The sequence below is a fragment of the Xenopus laevis genome, chromosome 1S (assembly GCF_017654675.1).
Source record: "Xenopus laevis strain J_2021 chromosome 1S, Xenopus_laevis_v10.1, whole genome shotgun sequence".
Taxonomy (NCBI): Eukaryota; Metazoa; Chordata; class Amphibia; order Anura; family Pipidae; genus Xenopus; species Xenopus laevis.
In genome coordinates, this window is record NC_054372.1 from 161437774 (window position 1) to 161463179 (window position 25406).

Consider the following 25406-nt stretch of genomic DNA (forward strand, 5'->3'; position numbering starts at 1 on the left):
TACTTCGACTATCGAATGGTCGAATAGTCGAACGATTTTTAGTTCAAAACGTTCGAGTCGAAGTCGAAGGTCGAAGTAGCCAATTCGATGGTCGAAGTAGCCAAAAAAACATTCGAAATTCGAAGTTTTTTTTATTCTATTCCTTCACTCGAACTAAGTAAATGGGCCCCCATGTCTGGAGACAAAAATGCTTCTAGAAATACATCGGAACATTGGCATAAATATTATGTGGCTAAACACACCGTTATCTACACTGAACTTTACATAACAAATATGGCTGAAACTACAAAATATGATCTACTTCCATTTAACTTGTTATACTTTTGCAGTTCTAGACAACCCAGTGACATAAAATCTATGAAAAGTACTTTTATTTGGTTAATAAAATACTGTATACAAAGTGTTATTATAGTAAGGCATTCTTAATACAAGCTATGGTAACACTGAGCTTTACAACCACTGAAGCCTAGTTTTGTGTTTCCGTGGAATGTTTTCCTGTTTTTATTTTTTTTTTGCTTTTTGCATAAACTAATATACTTTTTCTTGTAAACAGGTTTTTTTATATATATAACTAAAAGTGTTATATATTGTTCCTATTTCATATTCACTCCAACAACATAATATTGTCAAATGAAACTAGTAATGTAATCTCTAGAAAGTCCAATACCTTTATAAAAAAATGTAAAATGAAACACGACACACATCATACATTTCCTACTGTGTAGATCCTATGCATAAAAGGTTATAATAAGGAAATTATGTTGCTCATTTTAAAGTTCACGCGTCAGTATAGTATGAGATAAACACCTCCATATCTCAAGTCGCTCTTGCACTATATTATAAGCAGTCACATGCATTTACAGTGGATTATCAACTTGTACATTTCATTGCATTTCTTGAAGAGAACTGCCTTGGAGGCCATGCTACGGTATCTTTCTTGCTAATAGAAAGGATGAAGTTGACAGTGCATGAAATGGCAGAGACGAGGACCAAAGCATGGAGACTGTTGACTCAAGACCCTCCTTCTTCCACATGTTTAGTTTCCTGAGTTGGGGTTTCTTCACAACCGCTCTCTTGCACTGGAGATGGATTTCGACTTGGCTTATTGCTGTCATGGCTGCTGTGACTCCCAGCACTCCCCAAGCGAGAAGAAGCTACCACAGCTTTTACAGCTGCCTGAAAAGGGAATAGAATGCAATAAATAAGCCATATTGCATTCACAACAATTACATCACCAGTTTTTATATGTACAGTAGAACCCCGAATTTACATTTCCCAGGAAACATGTCAAAATGGTTTAAATTCTGTGAAAAGATAAAATCTGGGGGGGGGGGGGAAATGCCAATTGCTTGTATGACACCACAAAAATCCTAGAAAAATGTTCAATCCGGGGAAGTAAAATTGGGGTTCTATTGTACTTTTTATATAAATTATACGCCACTGATTTACCATATCCTCATTGCTCATAATTGTGCCCTGCGTTTATGTTGTACATAAATGTTACACAGCAAGTCCACATGAAGCATATACAAGTTACAATGCTTCCATACGCTAAAACAGTGAATCCCAACCAGTAGCTCGCAAGCAACATATTGCTCACCAACTCCTTGGATGTTGCTCCCATTGGCTTCAAAGCAGATGCTTATTTTGAATTCTTGGCTTGGAGGCAAGTTTTGGCTGCATCAAACCAGGTGTACTGCCCAAAAGAGCCTCTTGTAGGCTGACAGTTTACATAGGGCAATGAAATAGCCAATTACAGCACCCAGAGACTTTTTTCATGCTTGTGTTGCTCACTAAGTCTTTTTACATTTGAGTGTTGCTAATGAGTAAAATAAATTGGGGGTTATTGATTTTCAGTTTCAGACATCAGGCCCTATAAAGATTTCAGGATATACTGAAGGGGATCACTGATGGCAGAGCGAGTTTGGACACATCTACTTGAGAAATAACTAATTCACTGTTTTAATTCAAGGAAACCCCAATTAACTGCCACTGGTGATGATGTCTAAGCACTCCATTTGACGCCTGTTGCATTAATGTTGCTATACATGCCTTTAGGAGGCAGTTTAGACTCACTGTACTGTGATCCCAGATAGAAAATATGATTTGCTTATGCCTCCAATATGGAACTCAGAAGCACCCCCAGCTTTGTCTGTTTAAGACTTACTTATTTAAGGCAACAGGCCACCTTGTGTCCCAATAGTGTCGGACTGGCCCACAGGGATACCAGGAAAACTACCGGTGGGACCAGGTGTCAGTGGGCCCTCATTTTGGCCTATTTCATGGTTATTCCTTATTTCTATGAGAACAAAGAGGCTTAATAGATGGAATAATAGATTATAGTATGTAAAGAAAAGAGACTAGGAGAATAGAGGTTGAGTGAGGAGAGGAAGAAAATAGTACTGAGAGTGGACCCCGAGTCTGAAGTTTTTTGGTGGGCCCCTGGTCTAAGGTTTTTTGGTGGGCCCCTGGTGTCCCAGTCTAACACTGTGCCCCAAAACCTGTTAATAGTGTAAACATAGGCACTGCCTTACAAGGACTGTACTTGGGTAACTGGAGTAACACAGGCACATATTCCTGACTTTATTCTAAGCTACCTACTGAGAAATGCTGGGGGTAGAAATGCCCAGTCTATGCTTGACTCACTCATCTCATAGACAAGCCAGTTAAAATCCATGTGTAACATACTCAACTGGCCTCTTTCCTAAGATTCACCCTGCTAAGAGACAGTAACTGGTTTAATACATACTTTCAGCTTGCGCCGGGCATTGAATTCTTGAAGCTTCTTTTGAGCAGTGTCCATGTGGGCAAAGTTAGCTGCTTTTCCTTTCACCCAGGGGTGCTGCAAAGCTTGCTGTGTGGTAAGACGTTTTTTGGGATCAAATACAATTAATTTCTTAACCTATTAACAAAGAAAAAAAGATGCCACTTTTAGTAATAAGACAAAATAGAAAAATAATGTTTTAGTAATTGTGCTTCCATATAACATCACATTTTTCATAAAGGCATATAAAAACCTTAATTTATTTGTTTTGCACATTTATACACGCAGGGGCAGATTCCCTAAAGGGCAAAGTGACTAACGATAGCGACAATTTGCCAGCGTGACATTATTTTGTAACTACGCTATCAAAGGAGATAGACGCTAGTGTTGATTCGCACTCTAACGCCAGGCAAACGTAACTCCGCAAATTCACTAAGATGCGGATTTTACTAAACATTACCTCTTGCGCCAGACTTGCCTTCGCCACCTCTGACCAGGCGAAGTGTAATGGAGTGCATAGGACTTCCTCAATTTTTTGTTGAAAAATTTTCTAAGTCCCCAAAAACGCTGACGTATTTTACTTTTTTCTGAGTGATAGCCTGCAAAAGACCGTAAAATGTTTTTTGGGTAACCGGGTTCCCCCCCTTCATTTCCTTACATATGGCACATAAACTATACACTGGGCTCATGTGTAGGGCATTATAACAATTTTATTTTATTAAGGTTCCCTGGGCTTGTGTAGTGTAATGTATTTGCTGCAACATATACATCCATTGAACTTTCACTTCCTGCTATATGCAAATTAGCCAATGTTAGCGCAACTTCGCTTTGCTTGCTGAAGTAACGCTAGTGCAACTTCGCCAGCGTTCGGCGCCCTGGACACAACTTCACATCTTAAGGAAGTAGCGTTGTCCTGGCAAATTTACGCCTGGTGAAGTGTTGCGATGGCTGCGAAGCCATCAATGGCGAATTTTCGCTATTTAGGGAATGCCCCTATATTCTGGCATTTTGTTATAGTAAAGAGATGAGAGATAATTTACGACCAGGTGCACAGTTGTGCTCCTGCACTTTTCCTGTTAAATTTCATTAAAGGGCCTGTAAAGTCTAAAATAGAATAAGGCTAGAAATGCTGTATTTTGTATACTAAATATAAACATGCACCACAAGCCTAATCAAACAAATAATTTATGCTTTCAAAGTGGGATACAGGGGGTCACCATCTTGTAACTTTGTTAATCATCTTTGCAAGTGTAACACCTATTTGGGCTGCATAGCACACAAATAGTTAAACTGTCCAGCTAGTAGTAGAAGCATGGGTTACACTGCGACTTACACAACAGGGTCAGGGCCTTCGCCATGTGGAAGTGTTCCCTCTATGGTGTAGTGCAACTACATCCCCCAGGCTACTGTGCATACAACAAAAGATGGGCGCCAGGAGGTTCTTGCAGTAAAACAGGAAACGGTTTATTAACTATGCACGAGGCAAGTGACCACAGGTTTAGTACTCACGCAGGAGCTGAGGCAATAGCACATTTCTCACACAGAGCTGCAGGCATTAGGCATTTCTCACAGAGGAAAGGTCTCCATTAGGCATTTGCAGTATTCACACACATTCCCTCCTGGAAGTTGTCAGGAAAGCAGCTTCTACCCTACAGTCCCTCTTCACTGAGGTCCCTGACTGGAGGCAACACATAAAGCCTCTGGGAAGCTACTCCCTTTCTGCAAATCCTTGTTGGAGCTTCAGCTGCTCTTTCTCTCTCACCTGTCTGCCTTTCTCTCCTAAAGAGACTATGACAAGTCTGCCCTAGTGCAACTATTCCTCATTCACGGGGTTACCTGGTCCCCGACTTCTTCTTCCAAAGCACATGGGCCTTTCTGGGCCTAGCTGTACCCAGGCTCCCCTGAGCACACCCAGGTGGATCACCATCCACAGGCCAAAGAGGAAGTGGCCACTCCCTACACACACTATATAGCAGTGTAGCAGGGGAGTGTCATTCTCTCCTGGCAGATCACTCTAAGAAAAAGGTGGGGGCCTTAAAGCTGCAGGGCAGATAAACCCGTAGGGGCCCCTACACAAGACTAAGACTAAGTGCACATGCTCAGTGCGGTCTGGGCTGCTTAGGGATTGTCATAAACAAAACTGTTTGAGTTCTGCATGGCTGGGAAGTAAGGTGGGGGCTCCCCCTGCTGTTCATAAGTATGATTGTTTCCCTGCTCAGCAGTTAGGGACCGTCTGACAATTCCTATCCACAGCAGTAAATGAAAGGAGAATTTCACTGCATACAGTCAGGTTTCTTATAAAAACGGTACACATTTTTTAATTAAAGTATATTGGAGATAGGTTTCTTTTTCATTAAAGAAAGTAAAAATGGGATTTTATTTTTTTGCCTTCACATGCCCTTTAATTATTTGCATCAAAATGCACTATTTTCACCTCTGTATAGTTGTGCTTTGTGCTCTCAGTCCTTCCTGCCTTTTATTCCTAATCGAGCGTTGCTGCACCCATTGATGCGGGGGGATCAGGCCCAGATTGCTAGCTCCAGGGTTCCCTTCTCCTACAGTGTCAATAGCTGCAGTCCACTTGTGCCTAAAGACTTGGGCTCAGATGTCACTTGCACACAGAAATAATGCACAGTGTTATTGCAAATGATTGGCTACGAAATGTGTGTGCAGTTGGGTTGATTTTGGCAAAATAGATGCAACTGTGTCAGACACAGCGGAATTGTGTCAGAGGCAACGGCCCCTTGAGACATCAAAAAAGGTGAAATGTGGGGGGAAACATGGTGTTTGTGATCAGAATTACACTTTTCTTTTGGCCAGAAATGAGCCCCAGACATGTTATTATTTATATTTCAGGACAGATTCACTTGCAATAATTGGATTTTTTTTTTTACATTATTTTGGAAAATGCTGTACTTATAGATTGTTCACTTCCACAATTCTTTACCTTTAGCTAACTATCAATAGGTTGCTATGGGTTACAGGAACAAAGAAGACTTTGGGGAAGTTTGGGGCCGGAGGAGGACGAGATCAGGAGCAGCGCAAGCCATAGACAGGTTTGAATCTGTGTTGGCAGGGCTCACTAGGGCTGGGGCCCACCGGGTTTTTACTTGGAGTCTTGCCAGCCAAGTCCAACCTTGTTATAACAGATCTATACATTACTCAAGCTTTTTGAAGGATACATTTTAAGCTATTCTTAAAGGGCTGGTCCATCTTTATATTATTTTTTTTAGTAAACTATAGAATGGCCATTTAAATGCAACTTTTCAATTGGTCTTCATTGTTAATTTTTTTATCATTTTTTAATTACTTGCCTTCTGCTTCTGACTCTATCCAGCCTTCAGATGGGGTTCACTAACATAATTTAGAAATAAATGCCCTGTAAGGCTACACAATTATTATAATTGTTATTTTTTTATTACTCATCTTACTATACAGGCTTCTTCTATTCATATTCCAGTCTCTTATTCAAATTAGTGCATGGTTGTTATGGTCATTTGTCTCAGAATATCACTCTCTACATTATACTAAAAGTTAATCAAAGGTGAACAACCTCTTTAACTTTCCACTATTGTGAATTTACTGTATATAGCTGAAGAAAACAAAGAGCTATAGGTGGTGGAAACGTATTTATTAATGGTCGGATTTTAGTGGTTCTAGTGGTTTTTGAAACTACAACTAAACTCACAAACTCTTAAACCACGATTGTCATTGAATTTATTAAAGGAGTTGTTCACCTTTGAGATACCTTTTAGTATTATGTAGAGAGTGATATTTTGAGACAATTTGCAATTTTTTTTATTTTTTATTATTGAAGGTTTTTGAGTTATTTAGCTTTTTATTCAGTTTGCATCTTAACCAATCGGGTAACTAGGGTCCAAATCACCCTAGCAACCTTGCATTGATTTGAATAAGAGACTGGAATATGAATAGGAGTGGCCTAAATAGAAGGATCAGTAATAAAAAGTAACAATAACAATACATTTGTAGCCTTACTGAGAATTTGTTTTGAAAGCTTCAAAGAGTCAGAAGAAAAAGGCAAATAACTATAAAACTATAAAAAATAAATAATAAAAACCAATTGAAAAGTTGCTTAGAATTATAACATAATAAAAGTTACCTTAAAGGTGAACCAACCTAAAAGTTCCGAATCAAAAAAGTACAAACGAAAAAATGTGCTGAACTATGTGGCAAAAAATATGAATATCACGAAAACCTCAAAAAATTTTAGTTGTTCAGACAATTTCTAGCGGGAAAATTTTTTGGAAACCTCTTAAAGTCAGAATTGATTTAAAGAGGTCAAATAGGATCAATCCCCACTGGCTTCTATAACACAAAAGGGGTTATATACTAAGCTCCGAATACCCGAAATTCCCCGAAATCTGAATAATGTATGATTTTTTTTATAAAATCAGACTTTTAAAAAAATCACAAATTTTTCGGAATTTATTAAACCCCAAGGGCTAAAAAGCCTGAATATAAAAACACGGCATCTCAAAGCTGTCGAGGTTGCATAAAAGTCAATGGGAACAGCCCAATTGATTTTTGGTTTTGTCGGGGGTTTCAGGCTATTTCACGATGTTTTCGGAGCTTTCAGGTGAAAACTCAGAAAAATTCTGATATTTCGGGGAAAATTCACAAAAAAATTTTGAAAATCTGAGCTTTTCCCACAAAGCAAATTTTTGGGAAAATGTAATAATAAAGAAGCATTAAAAACTCGAGCGGGTTGGATCGGAGTTTGTAGCAGCCGATATTGAGATAAATTTGGACCTTGATAAATAACCCCCCAAGTTTTACTTGCCAAATTTTCGTCTTCAAGATTTTCGTGGTTTTTACACTTAATAAATTTTGGAATTTTCGAGTTTTTTTTAGAAATGTAGGAAAAATGTTGGATTTTTCAAGATTCATGGAAATTCGATTTGTTAGTTAATAGGCCACATAATGTCACTAAAAGGATGAATGCTCTAGAGTAAGAAATAAATAAATAAAATATTCTATATAATATTATGTGCGATTTATATCTGGTGTATATGAGTAAGAAACACAATCAATAATACTCATGATAAAATAATAAAATATTTTGAATTTGAAGAAATATAATATTTAAGAATATTATAAAAATATTTTGGAAATATTGTGAGAAATGTAAATTACTTGATTTCATTAGCAGCCATCTGTATAGCACTGGCACTACACCAAGTACAATATATACAAAAGTTATATTAATACCATATGGCTAGCAAATAAGCTCAAACCAATGCCATATTGGCTTTAGGTCTGTTGAACATCATGAACAACTGTTGTTGCAACAAAAATTCTGATTGACAACTAGAGTGCAGGTATGGGACCTATTATCCAGAACGCTTGGGACCTGGGGTGTTACAGATAAGAAATCTTTCAGTAATCTGGATCTCCATAACTTAAGTCTGCCAAAAAATAATTTAAACATTAATTAAACCAATAGGATTGTTTTGCCTCCAGTATGGACTTATCATTAGTTGGGAAGTGTGAGGTACTTTTTTATTATTACAGGAAATCATTTTTAAAAATGTTAATTATTTGATTAAATGAAGTCTATGGGAGATTCCTGTAATTTGGAGTGTTCCGGATAACAGGTTTCCAGATAATGGATCCCGTGCCTGTACTATCCATACATATACACTGATATTCTCATTAATGTCTATGGGGTATCTGGGAAATCAGATGTAAAACATTTTGAACATAAACAGATAAATCTATGCTTTATTTAATTGTAATTTGACACATGAAGTCAAGCAGGTTTCACTGTCCCAGTTGCCACCTCGGTGCAGTGTTGTGGGACATAATCATAAAGGGTTATGGTTCTCTAATGCCTGAACCCCCTCTTCTTCCTATATAGACTTTGGGAAATATGCCTAGAGCATTTAAATGAACAGTAACATCAAAAATGAAATAGTTTTAAAGTAATAATAATATAATGCAGTGATCTCTGGATCAACTTGTACTATGAGCTATCTTCCATAACCCTGTTTTGCCTCACTTGCTAAAAAGCCAGAACCTCCTTTCTTCTAATCGGAATGGGTGACCTTGTGTCAGATGGAATATATATATTTCCTTAACATCCAACAGCAGCACACACACACTGAGATTTCCTCCCTCCCCCTAATTAGGACAGTAGGACCAATAGCCAAGCTTTAGAAGCCATAAGAACCCTCCCCTTCCCCCCTTCCATTGTGTTTTTTTCTGTCCTACCTGGGACAGTGGGATATCTTTTTTTCTTCAGTAGAAGGGCTCTGAGTGAGCTCTGGGACATCCAGGGAGCCAGCTTTGGATGGTGGTCCTTGGGGAGGGTAAAGGACAGAGCTCCTACCCATTCAGATTCAGCGAACTGCTGAGAGAAAGGACAGGCGCGCATTCACGGAGCGGCTTTCAGGAGGCGCATATCGCTGACGTCATCGCGCAGTGCAGAAGCTGCAGATTTAAAAGGATCGCCTGTAGTGCAATTGGTGCCCATAAATGTTTTTCAGTACAAGCGGTCACGCTGCAAACAAGGGCTGTGTTACCTGGAGAAATTAAGGTATTGCCGGTCATCTTATTGCCCAATATGTGTCCCAATGTTTACAGAGTGCAAATATTACTGTCTCTACAGATGTCCAGTCTGAAAACTAGACAGGGGAAAAAGCGGTCTAAGACCAGACATTTGGTCTGCAGACAATGTGAGGTTCCGCTCTCAGATAACTATGAGAGAGGTCGCTGTGAAAAGCTAATGAAACCACTCAATCTGCAAATGCTATGAGTTGGTTTAAAGACTTTATTCAACAGTCTTTTTCAGAAATCAGAAGTTCTTTATCTCAGAACCTGATTAATCCTGCTGACAAGTCACCTATATTGGTGGATGAACAGGATTACACTGTTATTGATGAGGTGAATTCTTCATCAGAGGATGAAGTAGACATAGCAGTATTCCAATCTGAATCAATATCAAAATTGATAAAAACAGTTAAAGGTGCAATGGAAGATCAGGAGGGGAAGAGTTCTGAACCAGAATAGGAGAACGGATGGTCAAGGAAGATACCTAGAGCTTTTCCCTTACACCCAGTGATCAAAGATCTAATTGAGTTTGAATGGAAAAATCCGGACAGGCCACCAGCAATTAACAAACGTTTTAAGGGCTTTGAGAAACTGGTTAGTTCAGTTGGAGAAAGATATTCAGAACAAGATCCCGAGAGAAGATTTGGTGAAAAGTCTAAAGAAAGTGAAATTGGCATCTGAATTTCTCTGTGATTCTTCCATTGAGTCACTAAAGCTTGCTTCAAAGAATTTAGCCCTCTCTACTACAGCTAGAAGGGCAATTTGGTTAAAGCCTTGGAGAGCGGATTCAACTTCAAAAATGAACCTTTGTAACATGGATTTTCAACCAGGTCAATTATTTGGATCCAAGCTGGATTCATTAATGGAAAAATTATCAGATGACAAAGGGAAATCACTTCCACAATACAGACAAAGGAACTGGAGAGGATCCTTTTTTTTATAGACAAAGAATATCTCCGCCAAGGAAAAGGCAGGATAGATTCTATGAAAAAGAGAAAGAGAGAACACAGCCCTTTAGAGGTCAAGGATCTACAAGAACCTCTAGAGGAAGAGGTAAACCTCAATTTGGTGGCAGACAGAAAGATTTCTGACGCCAGAAGTTTGGAGGTGGGGGGAAGGCTTTCTCTACCCTCAGTGGGAAGAAATTGTAACAGATTCCAACGTATAAGAGAGGGCTAAAGAATAGAGTTTTTTCAAGAACCACCTCGATTTCTAATCACCCCAGAGGGTTCTTCTCTTCAAAGGCAACTGTTTTTAGAAGAATCAATCCGGAATTATCTTCAGATGAAGTTCATAGAAGAAGTTCCAGACTGCGAAAGGGGTCAAGGAATTTACTCCATCGTTTTTTTGGTTCCAAAGCCAAACGGAACATTTCACATGATAAACGATCTGAGAATGGTGAATCGATTTATAAGGAAAAGGCAAGATTCTCGAAGAAGGAGATTATCTGGTGACAATAGATCTAAAGGATGCCTATTTACATCTAACCATCTTTCATTATCACAGAAAATTTCTGAGGATAGCTGTTGTTATTCAAAAGAAGACATATCATTTCCAGTTCAAGGCACTGCCTTTTGGAATAACTTCTGCACCACGAGTCTTCACCAAGGTGGTGCTAGCTGTGGCAGCAGTGCTAAGAAGAGAAGGAATACACATAGTCCCTTATCTGGACAATTGGTTATTGAAAGCAGTCTCAGCCTCTCTTCTAGAAAGACAGATTCAGAGAACACTGGAGAACTTGGTTGGATAGTCAACAAAGAAAAATCTTCCCTCTTCCCATCCAGACAGAAACAGTGTCTGTGGAACAGACTGGATACAGTCAAGATGAAGATTTTTCTAACTCAGGAGAGAGCTTTGATATCTCTTCGTCAGAGGATGAAAATTATGGGCCCCATGTCAGCCTATATAGAATCGTACAATGGGCCAAACTGCATATGAGGCCTCTACAGTAGGAACTGCTCTCCACATGGGACAGAGACATAGAGTCGGCGGACAAAAATTCTTTGTATCTGCAGAAACAAAAAAATCACTACACTGGTGGCTGCAGGAAGGAAGACTTACACAGGGGAAAAACATGGAGGAGCCAGAGTAGATTGGCATGACAACAGACGCTTCTCTCAGTGGTTGGGGTGCTTATATGGGACGCCTATCTGCCCAAGGATTTTGGGGTCCTATAGAAAAGTCCCTTTCGTCAAACTTCAGGGAGTTGAAGGCAGTTTTTCTCGCCCTAAAGTCTTTTCAGAAGCATCTGATAGGCCATGCGGTAAAGGTTCAGACAATACGGTGGGAGTGACTTACCTAAATCTAAGACTTAATACACTGAAAGTGTAGATATCGGCAATTTCAGCTTTTCTGGAGATAAAGTTTGCTGATTTATAAGAGCAACCTTCAAATTAAGACCAGCTGTACTGTAGCCTTGTCCACAGTGGGATCTGAATATTGTATTGGAAAAACTCTGTGATGCCCCTTTTGAACCTATGGAGAGTACAGATATTAAACATCTTTCCATTAAATCACTGTTTCTAATGGCCATCACCTCTGCAAAGAAAGTAAGTGACCTTCAGGCACTATCAGTTAGAGCACCTTATATAAGATTTTTTCAAGAACAAGTGGTACTTAGGACGGTACCTTTTTTTTTTTAGACCCAAGGTGGCTTCTTTGGCTAATATTAATCAGGAGATCTGTCTTCCTGCTTTTTTTTCTCAACCAAAAACTCCAGAAGAAAAGAGACTTCATCTGTTGGACGTGACAAGAGTTCTAAAAGAGTATATCCAAAGAACGGAGTCATTCAGAAAACCAGAGAAGCTCTTCATTTCCTTTGGGAAGAACAAGGGACAAGGAGCTATAACAAACAAGGGAAAGTTGTGCTCACCACTATTTTTTAAAAACCATTAGGCGGGGGTGCAATGAGGGTGTGACCACAAAATACATATAGTCAACTACAAGAGGTCCTCTGCACTCAACCCATTATCAAACTATTTAAGACAGAGAGATTTTGTGCATACTGCTACTAAAAAATGCCTTACCCTTTAAACAACACAGGGATTGTTTGTCCATATATTGCAATATATTTAAGCTGGCCAACTACGTCAAAGTCATCCCATATCTGGCCAGTCCTACGCTTAATTTTCATCTGATTCATTAAGAATTCAATTGCTTAATTATACATTTTACAAAGGGACTAAGTTTTACCTGCAACTTACTAGCTGCTTTCAAAGTAAAACTCCCAAACTTGGCTGCCCTTTTATTAGACACCAGTGGGATCACCTGACTATAGCTGGGAGGGGTGGGAGCTACAACATGGAGCTGGTCACTGCTCCTGTATAACTATAACAAACAAAGTTGTGCTCACCACTATTTTTTAAAAACCATTAGGCGGGGGTGCAATGAGGGCGTGACCACAAAATACATATAGTCAACTACAAATGGGTTGAGTGCAGAGAACCTCTTGTAGTTGACTATATGTATTTTGTGGTCACACCCTCATTGCACCCCCGCCTAATGGTTTTTAAAAAATAGTGGTGAGCACAACTTTCCCTTGTTTGTTATAGTTATACAGGAGCAGTGACCAGCTCCATGTTGTAGCTCCCACCCCTCCCAGCTATAGTCAGGTGATCCCACTGGTGTCTAATAAAAGGGCAGCCAAGTTTGGGAGTTTTACTTTGAAAGCAGCTAGTAAGTTGCAGGTAAAACTTAGTCCCTTTGTAAAATGTATAATTAAGCAATTGAACTCTTAATGAATCAGATGAAAATTAAGCGTATAGTCACATATAGTCAACTACAAATGGGTTGAGTGCAGAGAACCTCTTGTAGTTGACTATATGTATTTTGTGGTCACACCCTCATTGCACCCCCGCCTAATGGTTTTTAAAAAATAGTGGTGAGCACAACTTTCCCTTGTTTGTTATAGTTATACAGGAGCAGTGACCAGCTCCATGTTGTAGCTCCCACCCCTCCCAGCTATAGTCAGGTGATCCCACTGGTGTCTAATAAAAGGGCAGCCAAGTTTGGGAGTTTTACTTTGAAAGCAGCTAGTAAGTTGCAGGTAAAACTTAGTCCCTTTGTAAAATGTATAATTAAGCAATTGAACTCTTAATGAATCAGATGAAAATTAAGCGTAGGACTGGCCAGATATGGGATGACTTCGACGTAGTTGGCCAGCTTAAATATATTGCAATATATGGACAAACAATCCCTGTGTTGTTTAAAGGGTAAGGCATTTTTTAGTAGCAGTATGCACAAAATGTCTCTGTCTTAAATATATTGATAATGGGTTGAGTGCAGAGGACCTCTTGTAGTTGACTAAAGGGACAAGGAGCTTCAAGGCTGACTTAGACAGATGGATAAAGAAAACTATAGAAACATGCTATATTGCTGATAACAAATCTCCACCAATATTTGTAAAAACACACTCTACTAGAACGACAGCAGCATCCTGGGCAGAAAACCTCCTAGTACTGGTGGATCAGATCTGCAGAGCAGCCTCGTGGGCAAATCCACATACTTTTGCTAGTCATTAAAAACTGGACATCAATGCTTCCCAAGATGGGCCTTTGGGAGATCTATTTATCAATCAATGGTGAAGGAATCTGGAACCTAATCCCCCCCTTTTTAGTGGTGCTTGCGAAGCAAAGCATCACTACTGTTATCTTGCAAACTTATTTTTTAGTGGTGCTTGCGAAGCAAAGCATCACTACTGTTATCTTGCAAACTTATTTTTATTCTTCTTCCGTATGAAAGTTTGGCGCGTAACTAGTCCCGCACCGTTTGTCCTAGACCCATGAATGAGGTGTCAAATCGTGCGGCTTAATCGGGAATGGGGTGGTATGACTTTTCTAAGGGGTGGGTGGTTAATTGCCCCTTGCGGGGGCAATTAACCACCCCGAAAAGTCCCATAGATTAACATTGAGGCCAACTTTTGACGGATTCTAGCGCAGAGAGGGAATCTTGTAGAAACGTTAAATTTACCACATTTGAAGAGGTTTGCGACCTGTGTCAGATGATACCCCACACGAGGGTATAAGTTTTACCCCCGGGCCAGGAGAGGTCCCCAAATTTGCCCCATTGACTTATAATGGGGAATTTATCGAATAATTAGTTTGTCGCAGACCCATGAATGAGGTGTCAAACCGTTCAGCTTATTCGGGAATGGGGTGTTGTGACTTTTCTGTCCTATTTTGGGGACCCAAAAAAGTGAGCGGAGCCGCAAACAACCAATCAGATTTTCCCTATTGACTTCAATGAGAAAATGTAAACAGCTGTAATTCTCACAGTAATAAAGCCAGAGCTCCCAAACTTGGCACCGTGGGTCACTGGGTGACTGCAGCCAAAATTTACAAAAAGTGGGCGGAGTCTACAACAGCCAATCAAATTTCAGCCATTCAATTAAATAGGAAAATTTTAAACTGCTGCCGCTCTTAGACGGTTAATGGCAGCCACCTCAAAGTTGGCACAGTTGGTCACTGGGGGACTGGGATTAAAATTAAGAAAAGTGGGTGGAGCCAAAACCAACCAATCAGATTTCTTTGATTGGTTTTAATGGGAAAAATTAAGAAGGCTGCCATTCTCTCAGTATTGATGTCAGGGACCTTGAATATCACAAATGTGGTCGCTGGGGGTTTCCACTTCAAGTTTAGAAAAAGTGGGCGGAGCCACCAACAACCAATCAAATTTCATTCATTGATTTTCAATAGAAAAAAATAGAAATGCTGCCATTTTTACACATTAAATGACAGCATTCCCAAACTTTGGTATGTTAGTCACTGAGTGACTGTGGTTCACAATTAGGAAAAAAAGGGGCGGGGCAACAACAGCCAATCAGATTTCAGCCTTTGACCTTAATGAAAAATGATAAACTGCTGCTATTATCACGGTTTAAATGCTAGGTGTACCAAACTTGGCTCAATTACTCACTGGGTGACTGCGGTCAAAATTTAGGAAAAGTGGGTGGAGCCATAAACAGCCAATCCGTTTTCACCTATTGACTTCAATGTAAAATTTTTGATTACCGCCGTTCTCACAGTTTTAAAACCGGAGGCCCCAAACTTGGCACTGACCATGACTAGGTAACTGGGGTTAAAATTCAGAAAAATGGGCGGAGCTTAAGACAGCCAATCAAATTTTACCTAACGCTATTCAATGGGAATATTTAAATTCCTGTCATTCTTACACTGTTAATGTAAGAGTGCTCAAACTTGGTCCATTTGGTGACTGGGTTGCAAATTTTTAAAAGTGGGCGGAGCCAAAAATAGCCAGTTTGTTTGGATTGATTTCAATGGTAAAATTTGGTTGGCTTTAAATTTCACCGGTTTAATCCGGATTCTACCGACTTTGTGTACTCTCTAGGCACCAGGGGCGACTGGGCAAGACACCCAACATATATGGGGGGCCTGAGTTTTGCCACGGCAAGCACCACTCACATTTTCTTCAGGAAATGTACCTCTCTAGTTTTTCTTGTTACTTGCTATGTCTCAGTGTGTGCTGCTGTTGGACGTTAAGGAAAGTTGAAATTTTATTTACCTTAATTTCCCTTTCCTTTTAGTCCAATCAGCAGCACAAGTAAACCCACCCTATTAAATAATTTCTGCATTCTGTGTTGTTGTATTACTTGCAAAGACATGATGGAATGGGGAAGGGGAAGGTTCTTATGACTTCTAAAGCTTGGCTATTAGTCCCACTGTCCTAATTAGGGGGAGGGAGGAAATCTCAGTGTGTGTGTGCTGCTGATTGGACTAAAAGGAAAGGGAAATTACAGTAAGTAATATTTCAACTATATATATATAATATATATATTTAAATGTTCTGAAAGTACCCACACTCCTTCCTCCTCAATCAGAGGTGGGTGCTTGGTCAATTATGCCATATAATCTTCAAAGCGGACCAGCACTCCAAACTTTTCAATCAAAAAGATTTTTATTCAAACACCACTCACGTGTCTATATATATATTTATACTTTTAAACTGATAAATGTTAATTTTATTTGGGAGATTTTTCAGTTTACTTTAATAAACTCAAAACACAAATAAATGGTGCGCTTTTACTCACCAAGTCCTTGGCATTTAAAGAGACATCATCCCACCAGGGGGAGACAAAGTCATAATCACAGTTAAGAATTCTCTTAAACATGTACTGGTCTCCTCGCTCATCATAGAAAGGCTCGAAACCACAAAGTCTGTGTTGAGAAAGAGCAAGACAATATTCAAGAGTTTGTCCTTTTTGACCCTTTTCATTATAATTGCCTGGTGAGAGGGGTTGTTCATTGAGGGGACTGTTCCCATGTACAGGTATAGAGTCTATTATCTGGAATGCTTCAGACACTGGGTTTTCCGGATGAGGGATCATTAAATCATTTAAACATTCAATAACCCCAATAGAATTGTTTTGCTGCCAATGTGGATCCATGCAGCTTAGTTGCCATCAAATATAAGGGTACTGTTTTATTATTACAGAGAAAAAGCAAACGATTTTTTAAAATGAGAATTATTTGCTTACAATGGACTCAATGGGCCTTCCTGTAATTTTGAGGGGAGTAACAGGTTTCCAGATGAGAGATCCCATCTCTTTAATAATGCCTTATAATAGAAATGTTTGCCGTGGAATTCCTTAGGGACTTTTAATGCATTCATATTTAACAACATGTTGTCCCATATTTCCTATATTGTTACAGCCTAGTAGCAAATTAAAAATATTAGTTATGTCAGATATTAAATGCACAGTAAAATCTCAAATAATTTTCATCTAGTAATATGGTAAATAAAAACAGTTTCACTTTACAGAAACAGATTGTTCCTGTTGTAAATATATTCATTAGATGAAAACCTCCAGTGACTGTTAAGCAGACAGGGGTCTAAACAAAGTATTAATCTACCATATGTCCTTGTTTTTATCAAGGCAGAATACTGTACATATTTGGTGTACAGGCTGGCTCTTTTCCAAGGTGAAGGATCAAACTGAATGATCCCAGTGAAAGGATAAAAGATACATGAAAGAATATCTTTGCTTAAAGCAGCAAAATAAAATCAGCAGCTATAGTAATTCAACAGATTTGAGTGCAGAATATATTGAATGTACGGTACTCTATATGATAAGGCATTGAAGAAAACTGAAAAATATTTAGTTAGATTAGATTGAGGGCGTTAATATTCATTTTCTAACGCAAATGTCTATAGTTAGTTTATTCATTATTTTGTAGTCAGGTTTATCATAATTACTTTGCTGTATAGTTTGAAAATATTCATAGGTTTAATGGATTAAAGGAGTGGTTCACCTTAAAGTTAACTTTTAGCATGTTATAGAATGCCCTATTCTAAGCAACTTTTCAATTCCTTCATTTTTTAATTAGCATAGTTTTTGAATTATTTGCCTTATACTTCTGACCCTTAACAGCTTTTAAATGGGGTCACTGACCCCATCTTAAAAACAAATGTTCTGTAAGGCTACACATTTAGGGGTAGATACTTCGAAATTCGAATTGCATTGTAAGATTGTATCCAATTGCATCATACGATTGTATTCAGATCGTATTCCGATCGTACGATCGTACTTCGAATCGTACGATTCGAACGATTTTATCGTACGATTTTCCTTTTTTTAAAGAGCCAGTACTTTGATTATCGAATGGTCGAATAGTTGAATGATTTTACTTCGAATAGAAGGTCGAAGTCTAAGTTGTAGTAGCCTATTCGATGGTCGAAGTATCCAAAAATTACTTTGAATTTCGAATTTTTTAACTTTGAAAATTCCCTTGATTTCATTTCGACCCTTGATAAATCTGCCCCTTATTGTGATTGTTACTTGTTATTACTTGTCTTTCTATTCAGGCCTCTCCTTTTCTTATTCCAGTCCTTTAGTCAAATCAATACATGGTTGCTAGGGTAATTTGGATTCTAGCAACCAGATTGTTAAAATTGCAGAGCTGCTGAATAAAAAGCTGAATAATCCAAAAACCACAAATCATAAAAAATTAAAACCAATTGCAAATTGTCTCAGAATATCACTCTCTACATCATACTAAAAGTTAATTTGAACGTGAACAACCCCCTTACGGCACAGAAAGTCTAGCATTTATCTCAGTCCTCTTCATGCGGATCAGCCGGTATCTATGCAAATCTACATTGGTAGCTGCAAACAAAAGGACAGACAAAGTTGTGTCAAAAACAAAGGAAAAGGAAACAGATTGTGCACTTTTCTGCCTGTACTGCACACTAAGACCTATACACCTCTGAGTCCCCATCTCCAAGTCCAACTACAAGGAAAGTCCAAAAAATAGGGTAAACTCAAAAATAGCAAAGCAATGAATTTGGTGAGGAAAGGAGTAGAAGGAAAGTCAGAAATGTAACGAGAAAGCACAATGGAGGTCAGTTGAGCACAGGGCAATAACATCACTTGGAATCAGCCCTGGTTATCAGCACTAATTATATTGTTGCAATATGAGCTTTATCCAGGGAAAAGGAAAACTGTATTGATGTAATTTCCCTATAAATAATTAAAATGTCCAAAAGACTCAGTCCCATTACAAAAAAAGGAGTAGACAAAACAGAATGTGATGGAACACTTGTGCCTGTACATGCTGCTTACATCTGATGCTAGTCCAGCCTGCTTTATTCATTGCATGAAAAATTCAAAGTGCAGGGCACAAGGGAACCCTGGAAATAGCACCTGTCCTGAGGAGGTGTTACATCAAAAGTCCATTATACTTTAAATGCTAAATAAATGCTAAGGGGGTTATTTATTAAACTCTGAATACAAAAATCACGAAAAAATCTTGATTTTTTTTTTGTATTAAATCAGACTTTTAAAAAAATAATTTATTAACCAGATTCCAAATAGGGACGGGGTTGCGTGCAATACCCCAAAGTTTGCAGAGTTTTCAGGCAAAAATCCAAAAAACTTGTTTTCCCACAAAGCAAATTTTCGGGAAAATATAATAATAAATAAGCGTAAAAAAAAAAGCGGATTTGATCGGAGTTTGTAGCAGAAAATATTAAGATAAATTCGGACTTAGATCAATAACCCCCTTAATGTCATATATATATTGATAATGGGTAAGTGCAGAGGACCACTACACTTTTTTTTATTTTGCTATATTCACCAATAATGACCAATTCAGAAGCTATTAGTGAGGCTTTGCATGGTGTACACGACTGTATATTACAATATTAAAACATTTTTTAGGAGATCTTATGGAATCAACTTGAGTCTACAGTACCAAATATTCTTATCTAAAGCTTATTACATGTATTTACAATGCTGTAAAGTTCTAGTGAATCATGTGAATAGGGGCGCCACAAGTAATCAAAAGAAAGAGGTGTTATATTTGTAGTTACTTAGTCAGCTTAGTTTACTCACAGTATATAGGTAATTATTCCTACAGACCACATGTCCACTTCTGGCCCATAGGCACATCCCCTTAGAATTTCAGGTGCTAGAATAAAATAAAAATATATGAATTTTTTTTTCAACTATAGACTTGACATTTGAAGGCATTACTATCTGTATATAAATATATCACTATAGACCATGCAGCACAAACCTTCCACTTATGTGCATCCTTTGAGATAAAACACTTGGAGAAACACTCATGAGAAACTTATAAATTATTTTGAATTATTTTGAATTTGACTAGAATTCAGGTAGATAGGTGCCTCTTCTGCCTACCCCTAGTTCCATCCCTGCTGCCCACATAGGTATTGACCTAAAATGCATATTTCCGTTTTTTTGGTTTTGTAAAATCTGAATCTTCTCCTACTGATTTGGGCCATTTTTTGGCAATAATTCAAACCAGTTTTGTCTTTTCATTCATTCTAATGTAATATAAGTTTATCATAGCATTCATCAGATTGCATCATATTTCCAGTCTTGGTATAGCTACTGAGAACACTGCAGGACATATTAATAAAAAGAGTGCAGTATTTATTTTTTCCCCTATTTCATTTATGAAGCCTGAGAATTACACTCCCAGAAAATACAATTTGTGCACATACTGTATTATCCGCCTCTAATAGGTTCCCTATTTTCTGCTTTATCAGTTTATCAGCCTCTTGGTTGCTGGTTTTATAATGTTATAATCCTGCCAGGCTTCTCCTCCTTGTTTTGCCGCTTTCTTTTCAACATTTTTGCTATATAATATTTTTAGAATATTTCTAATACCAAGTCATCAATACAATCTGCAGTCTATATAAATGGATTCTCTAAGGGGCTTGAAAGATGCTGAAAGCTAATAAAAGCTGACCGATATAATGCTGCATAGAATGTTAGCAATTTGCATGAGAATAAGTCAGGCATTTGGAAAACACTCCATTATACAGGTTATACTGACAAGCTCACACTGATAGCAGATGAGGGATTTGAGTCTATGGAATCCAAGGGACTTTAGTGTTACATGTATGTATTAAAAACATATTTCTGTTGTATTTATATGTTTAATTTGGTATGTCTACTTATCATATGACCTTACATAGCTAATGTGGTTTGGCCTTATTTTATTGTCTATTTCATATTTGGCACAATACCTAGTCAAGATTCAAGCCAAGGCACATTAGCAGTACACACTGCAAAAACATACAGGCAAGTTGACTGACACCTGCTAAAACTGTCCATAGTGTGTGAATATGATAGGGACCTTAGGTTGTAACCGAAGGTGGGAAGAGTATGTTGTATAATATGTGCCTTTTTGTATATAAATAAAGAATAACTTTATTTCTGTTATAATTTTACCCATAAATTGACTCTACTCCACTCTAATTTAGACCTTGCTGTGCTACTTATTAAGATTAGCATAACTCTGACCTGGACACACTCAGTTGGAAACTCTAACAGATTGTCCGACTTGCTCTCCACCTGTTTCAGCTCTCTAGGCTGTGAGTTATACAGTAAAGAAACCACCCGTTTAACATCTCTGATCGTGGCCATTATATTACTATGGCTACAGCAAGACAAAAGGCACACTCTAATTAGACTCCTGCTTATTAAATATACTCTGAGTATTTTAGCATGGATATTTTTTTATTAACAGATCAAGTTCTCTATACAATACTGCACTGTTTTATTCAACAGGGAGGCTGAAATATTAAATTAGTATAAATTTTAAAAAATTATTCAAGCATTTATCTTGACAGGAACAAATTATTCAAGCCAGAAAGCAGATGCATAATTTACAGCCACTGCCTCATAGGAGGATGAAAAACAAGTCAATTTTCTCATAAAATTCAGAAGCTAAGAGAAAAAAAAATATTTAAAGGAATAACATCATATAATAGTTAATAATAGATTTCCCAGTGCAATGGGTGGCAATGTTTGTCAGCAGATTTCTCACTGTGGTAAAGAATTACACTATCTCCAAAAATAGTGCAGAATATACAATGTACAAATAAATCGGAAGATCTGAGAACATTTTCTGGCAGGTAAGTAAGTAAATACATCTGGCAGAAAGGAAAGATGGCACATGTACTGTATATACTCCCCACAGCTCACATACTTTAGCATGTCAGGAAAGTACCTGCGAAAACCTATTCTGGGAGGAAAACTGCCACAAGACCATATGGACATTGTAATTGTAAGGGGGGGGGGGGTGAAATTACTGTGGGGTTCATTTCAGACTTTTAGTATTTCTGATGCAAAGAAACTGACATGATTTGGCAACAAACTAAATGGCAGATAGGGGCAAATTCAAGATACAGCAACAAAGCATATATAAAAAGGAAAAGGAAAAGAAAATCCTATGATCGGTATACACACCAACATGACACTTCCAGACCATAAAAAAAAACTCAATTTTTCTTTTCTGGTCCCAAGTGTTTTTTTTTTTTTTTTTTTTGCAAACCCTGAATTTCCTTCCCCATATGGAAAATCTCAATGACATATGAATGATTGCATTTTTAGTCACCATTTTTCCTATCCATAATAATGATTAAACCATAACCAATCTGGTTCCATTTTTGGAACACTTGCAGATAACATATGGATCACTGCTTCCCCTAAACTAGGGATGCACCAGATCCAGGATTCGGTTTGGGATTTGGGCCAGGAAGAGTCCTTTTTCAACAGGATTCGGCCGAATTTAATTTGAATCCTAATTTGGAGGGAAATCGCGTGACTTTTTGTCACAAAACAAGGAGTTGTTAAAAAGGTTTCCCCCTTCCCACAAACAAGGGAAAGTTGTGCTCACCACTAATTTTTAAAACCATTAGGCGGGGGTGCAATGAGGTTGTGACCACAAAATACATAAAGACAAATACAAGAGTCCTCTGCACTCTTCCCCCTTCCCACCCCTAATATCCATATGCAAATTAGGATTAGGATTCGGTTCAGTATTCGGCCGAATCTTTTGCGAAGGATTCGGGGGTTCGGCCAAATCCAAAATAATGGATATGGTGCATTCCTACCCTAAACACAGTCTTTATTTGTTATTGTTTGGTATCTTTTGAATGACAGTAACTACAACTTTTAAGGGGCATGTTCCCTTGACGGTTAGCAGGCCTGGACTGGCAATCTGTGGGTTCTGGCAAATGCCAGAGGGGCTGCTATAAGGTGCCATAGAAAGTCAGTATTTATTGGGCTGGTGGGGGCTGTTTGGGCCTCTATGTGGGCTGATTGGGCCTCTGTTTACCTGAAATGCCAGGGCTTATTTTAATTCTCAGTCCAGACCTGACGGTTAGTCTCCCAAGTGCTCTACGCTTACATTATATGCAGCATGAGTAAGATTCTGTATTAATCACAGACCCATCTGCTAAGAATACTGATTTCACTAGATTTTTCCAGCAGAATGCAAGATTAATAAACATCCCTGCCTCTGGCTAGTTCTCCTTGTGATGCAAGATCTGTGAATCAGCTTCCTTATAGACTAAGAAGGAAGGAGACTGTCCTCTTTGTTTGAAGGACCTCCTTTATTTCCATAGTGTAAAGTTTCCACCTTTGTTGTGTACTTTTCCCTGTTGCTTTGTCCTTCAGTTGTTTTACTGTTTACAAGTCCTAGGCATCTCATCTAATGTTCTCCACATCATAGCGAGCTCTTTTTCCCCAAGTGATTTGATTATTTCTCATTCAGCATATCCATCAGCAGCTAGCTTTGTAGTTATCCTGTCTTTGGAGATTGTGCTTGTACCCTATGGGGTTCATCTTGTCAGATTTATTAAATGAGTGCTACTAAGTTTACTGTATTTTTAAGCCTGTCTTTGCACCTGTAATAAAATAATGTATGCTTGATTAGTCTACACCTAATTCTATATAAACAGTGCACGAGCACTATTTTATTTAATCAACCAACGCAGCAATAATTATGGCACAGTAAGAAAAATGTGATATCGCTGGATAATTATATTATGGGCATTTCTGTAAATGACGGCCTTCAATTACCCTGAAGCAAATCTTATTATGAAGCCTCATAATGAAACAACACATTACACATTCTTGTGTTACGAAGGCAGTTTCTCATTTTACCTTTAGATTTAATTTTTTTTCCCAAATTCAGATATATTTTGTAGGTTATAATTCTAAATTTGAAACTAGCCTAAGGGTCTTGTTTAAAGGGACAACACTGTCAAAGTTACAAGATTTGTATGGCTGAAAATGATGTATGATCACAAGTTAATCAAAGCAGCATTAAAAATGAGAAGCCAAAGTATTAAGTCCCTTTCGGGCTGAAACACATCTGACTGATTATGTTGTGTGAACAAACCTTCTACTTTCTGTGCAGTCAGATTTATTGCTTTGGCTCTGTGTGTGACAGTGCCATTAAAAGTGCCATTAAACTCTGTTGCTGTGCATTAAAAAGGGGTTTATTTACATTTTTATTTAAGCTTTATTTAAGCTTTATGATCTGTATTTTAACATTCTGGATAACACATAATAAAAATATAGGGACACAATCACCATAAAAATTATTTTTATACAATACAATTTTTTAATATAAAATGTTATATAATAGATAATTGGGGCAGATTTATCAAGGGTCGAATTTCAAGTTCATGGGAGTTATTTAAAACTCCCATGAACTCCCATGAAATTCAACAAATTGCAATTTATTAAAAAAAACTCGGGTGAATACTGGATTGACCCGCAAACTCGAATTCGAATCGAATTCGATTCAAGTTTTTTCTCCAAAAAAACCTTGAATGTCGGAAAGGCTGCAAACAACTCCACATTGATCCCAGGATGTCTTCTATAGGCTAAAACTGCAATTCCGCAGGTTTAAGGTGGCGAATAGTCGGATTTGAGTTCTTAAAGGGCCGCTGTATGATAATTTTTTTTTAAAAAAACTCAAATAGAATTTTAATAATTCCCTAGTCGAACTTGACAGATTTGCCTATAAAAAACTTGAATTCGAAAATTCGAATTCTCACTTTGAACCTTGATAAATCTGCCCCTTACTGTTGTACAGTATGGTGACCCCCTAGTATGTGCATTGACATCTTCGGTTATCATGGGCTTCGGTTGGCAACATTTTGGCAAATCATAGCACAGAAGACTCTTACCGCAGTATCCTGGTGTTCCGCACACCGTCTTCATTGTCACTTGATCATCCACAATTTTTGACAAACCAAAATCAGCTGAAAATTATGAAATGAAAAAAGATTTTTATATGTGTATTAAAGATGTAAAAATTAGCAGTGAATATTTATCAGATAGTTAAAGTTTTTTTCCCTGTTGTTTTGTAAACTTTTATAAACTGTTGTCAGTCAGGGTGCATACAGCTAACCCACCCACTGTATGCCGTATGACAGGCAGGCTATTTTAATTGGTCCAGTCCTCACAAGGTGGATGGCCGCCATTCTGTTGAACTGCAATGACTACCCTATGGAACAAGAGCTACATCAGAGTAATGAACAGAAAGCTAACTTACTTATAGATACTTTATTTACGCCACTGCAGTTTGCCATAGTGCAGTGATTTCTCATTTAACAGACTGACAGTGGGAAGGCTGTTTTGATTCTTCAATAGGCTTGAGAGTACTGAATCAACCATACACACACCTTATGCACCATGACAGATGCACAACCCTGCCACTAGGTTTAGGGAGAATGGGGGGCTCTAGCAACACAGAAAAGATGGATCGTAGGATTTACATCAAGTATG

General features: G+C 38.1%; 1 protein-coding gene across 3 annotated transcripts in view; it reads right to left on the reverse strand.

Annotated features, from left to right (window-relative positions):
• Nucleotides 1–354: 354 nt before the first annotated feature.
• camk4.S (calcium/calmodulin-dependent protein kinase IV S homeolog) overlaps nucleotides 355–25406 on the reverse strand; it is a 99236-nt gene continuing 74184 nt past the window's right edge. For all 3 annotated transcript variants that reach the window (XM_041580441.1, XM_041580442.1, XM_018244329.2), the window contains 5 exons: nucleotides 24806–24880; nucleotides 19683–19758; nucleotides 16380–16506; nucleotides 2750–2902; nucleotides 355–1176 (listed from right to left, as the gene is read on the reverse strand). In XM_041580441.1, coding sequence (XP_041436375.1) covers nucleotides 1012–1176; nucleotides 2750–2902; nucleotides 16380–16506; nucleotides 19683–19758; nucleotides 24806–24880 — 596 coding nt within the window. In that variant the 3' untranslated portion in view covers nucleotides 355–1011. The remainder of the gene's footprint in view (nucleotides 1177–2749; nucleotides 2903–16379; nucleotides 16507–19682; nucleotides 19759–24805; nucleotides 24881–25406) is intronic.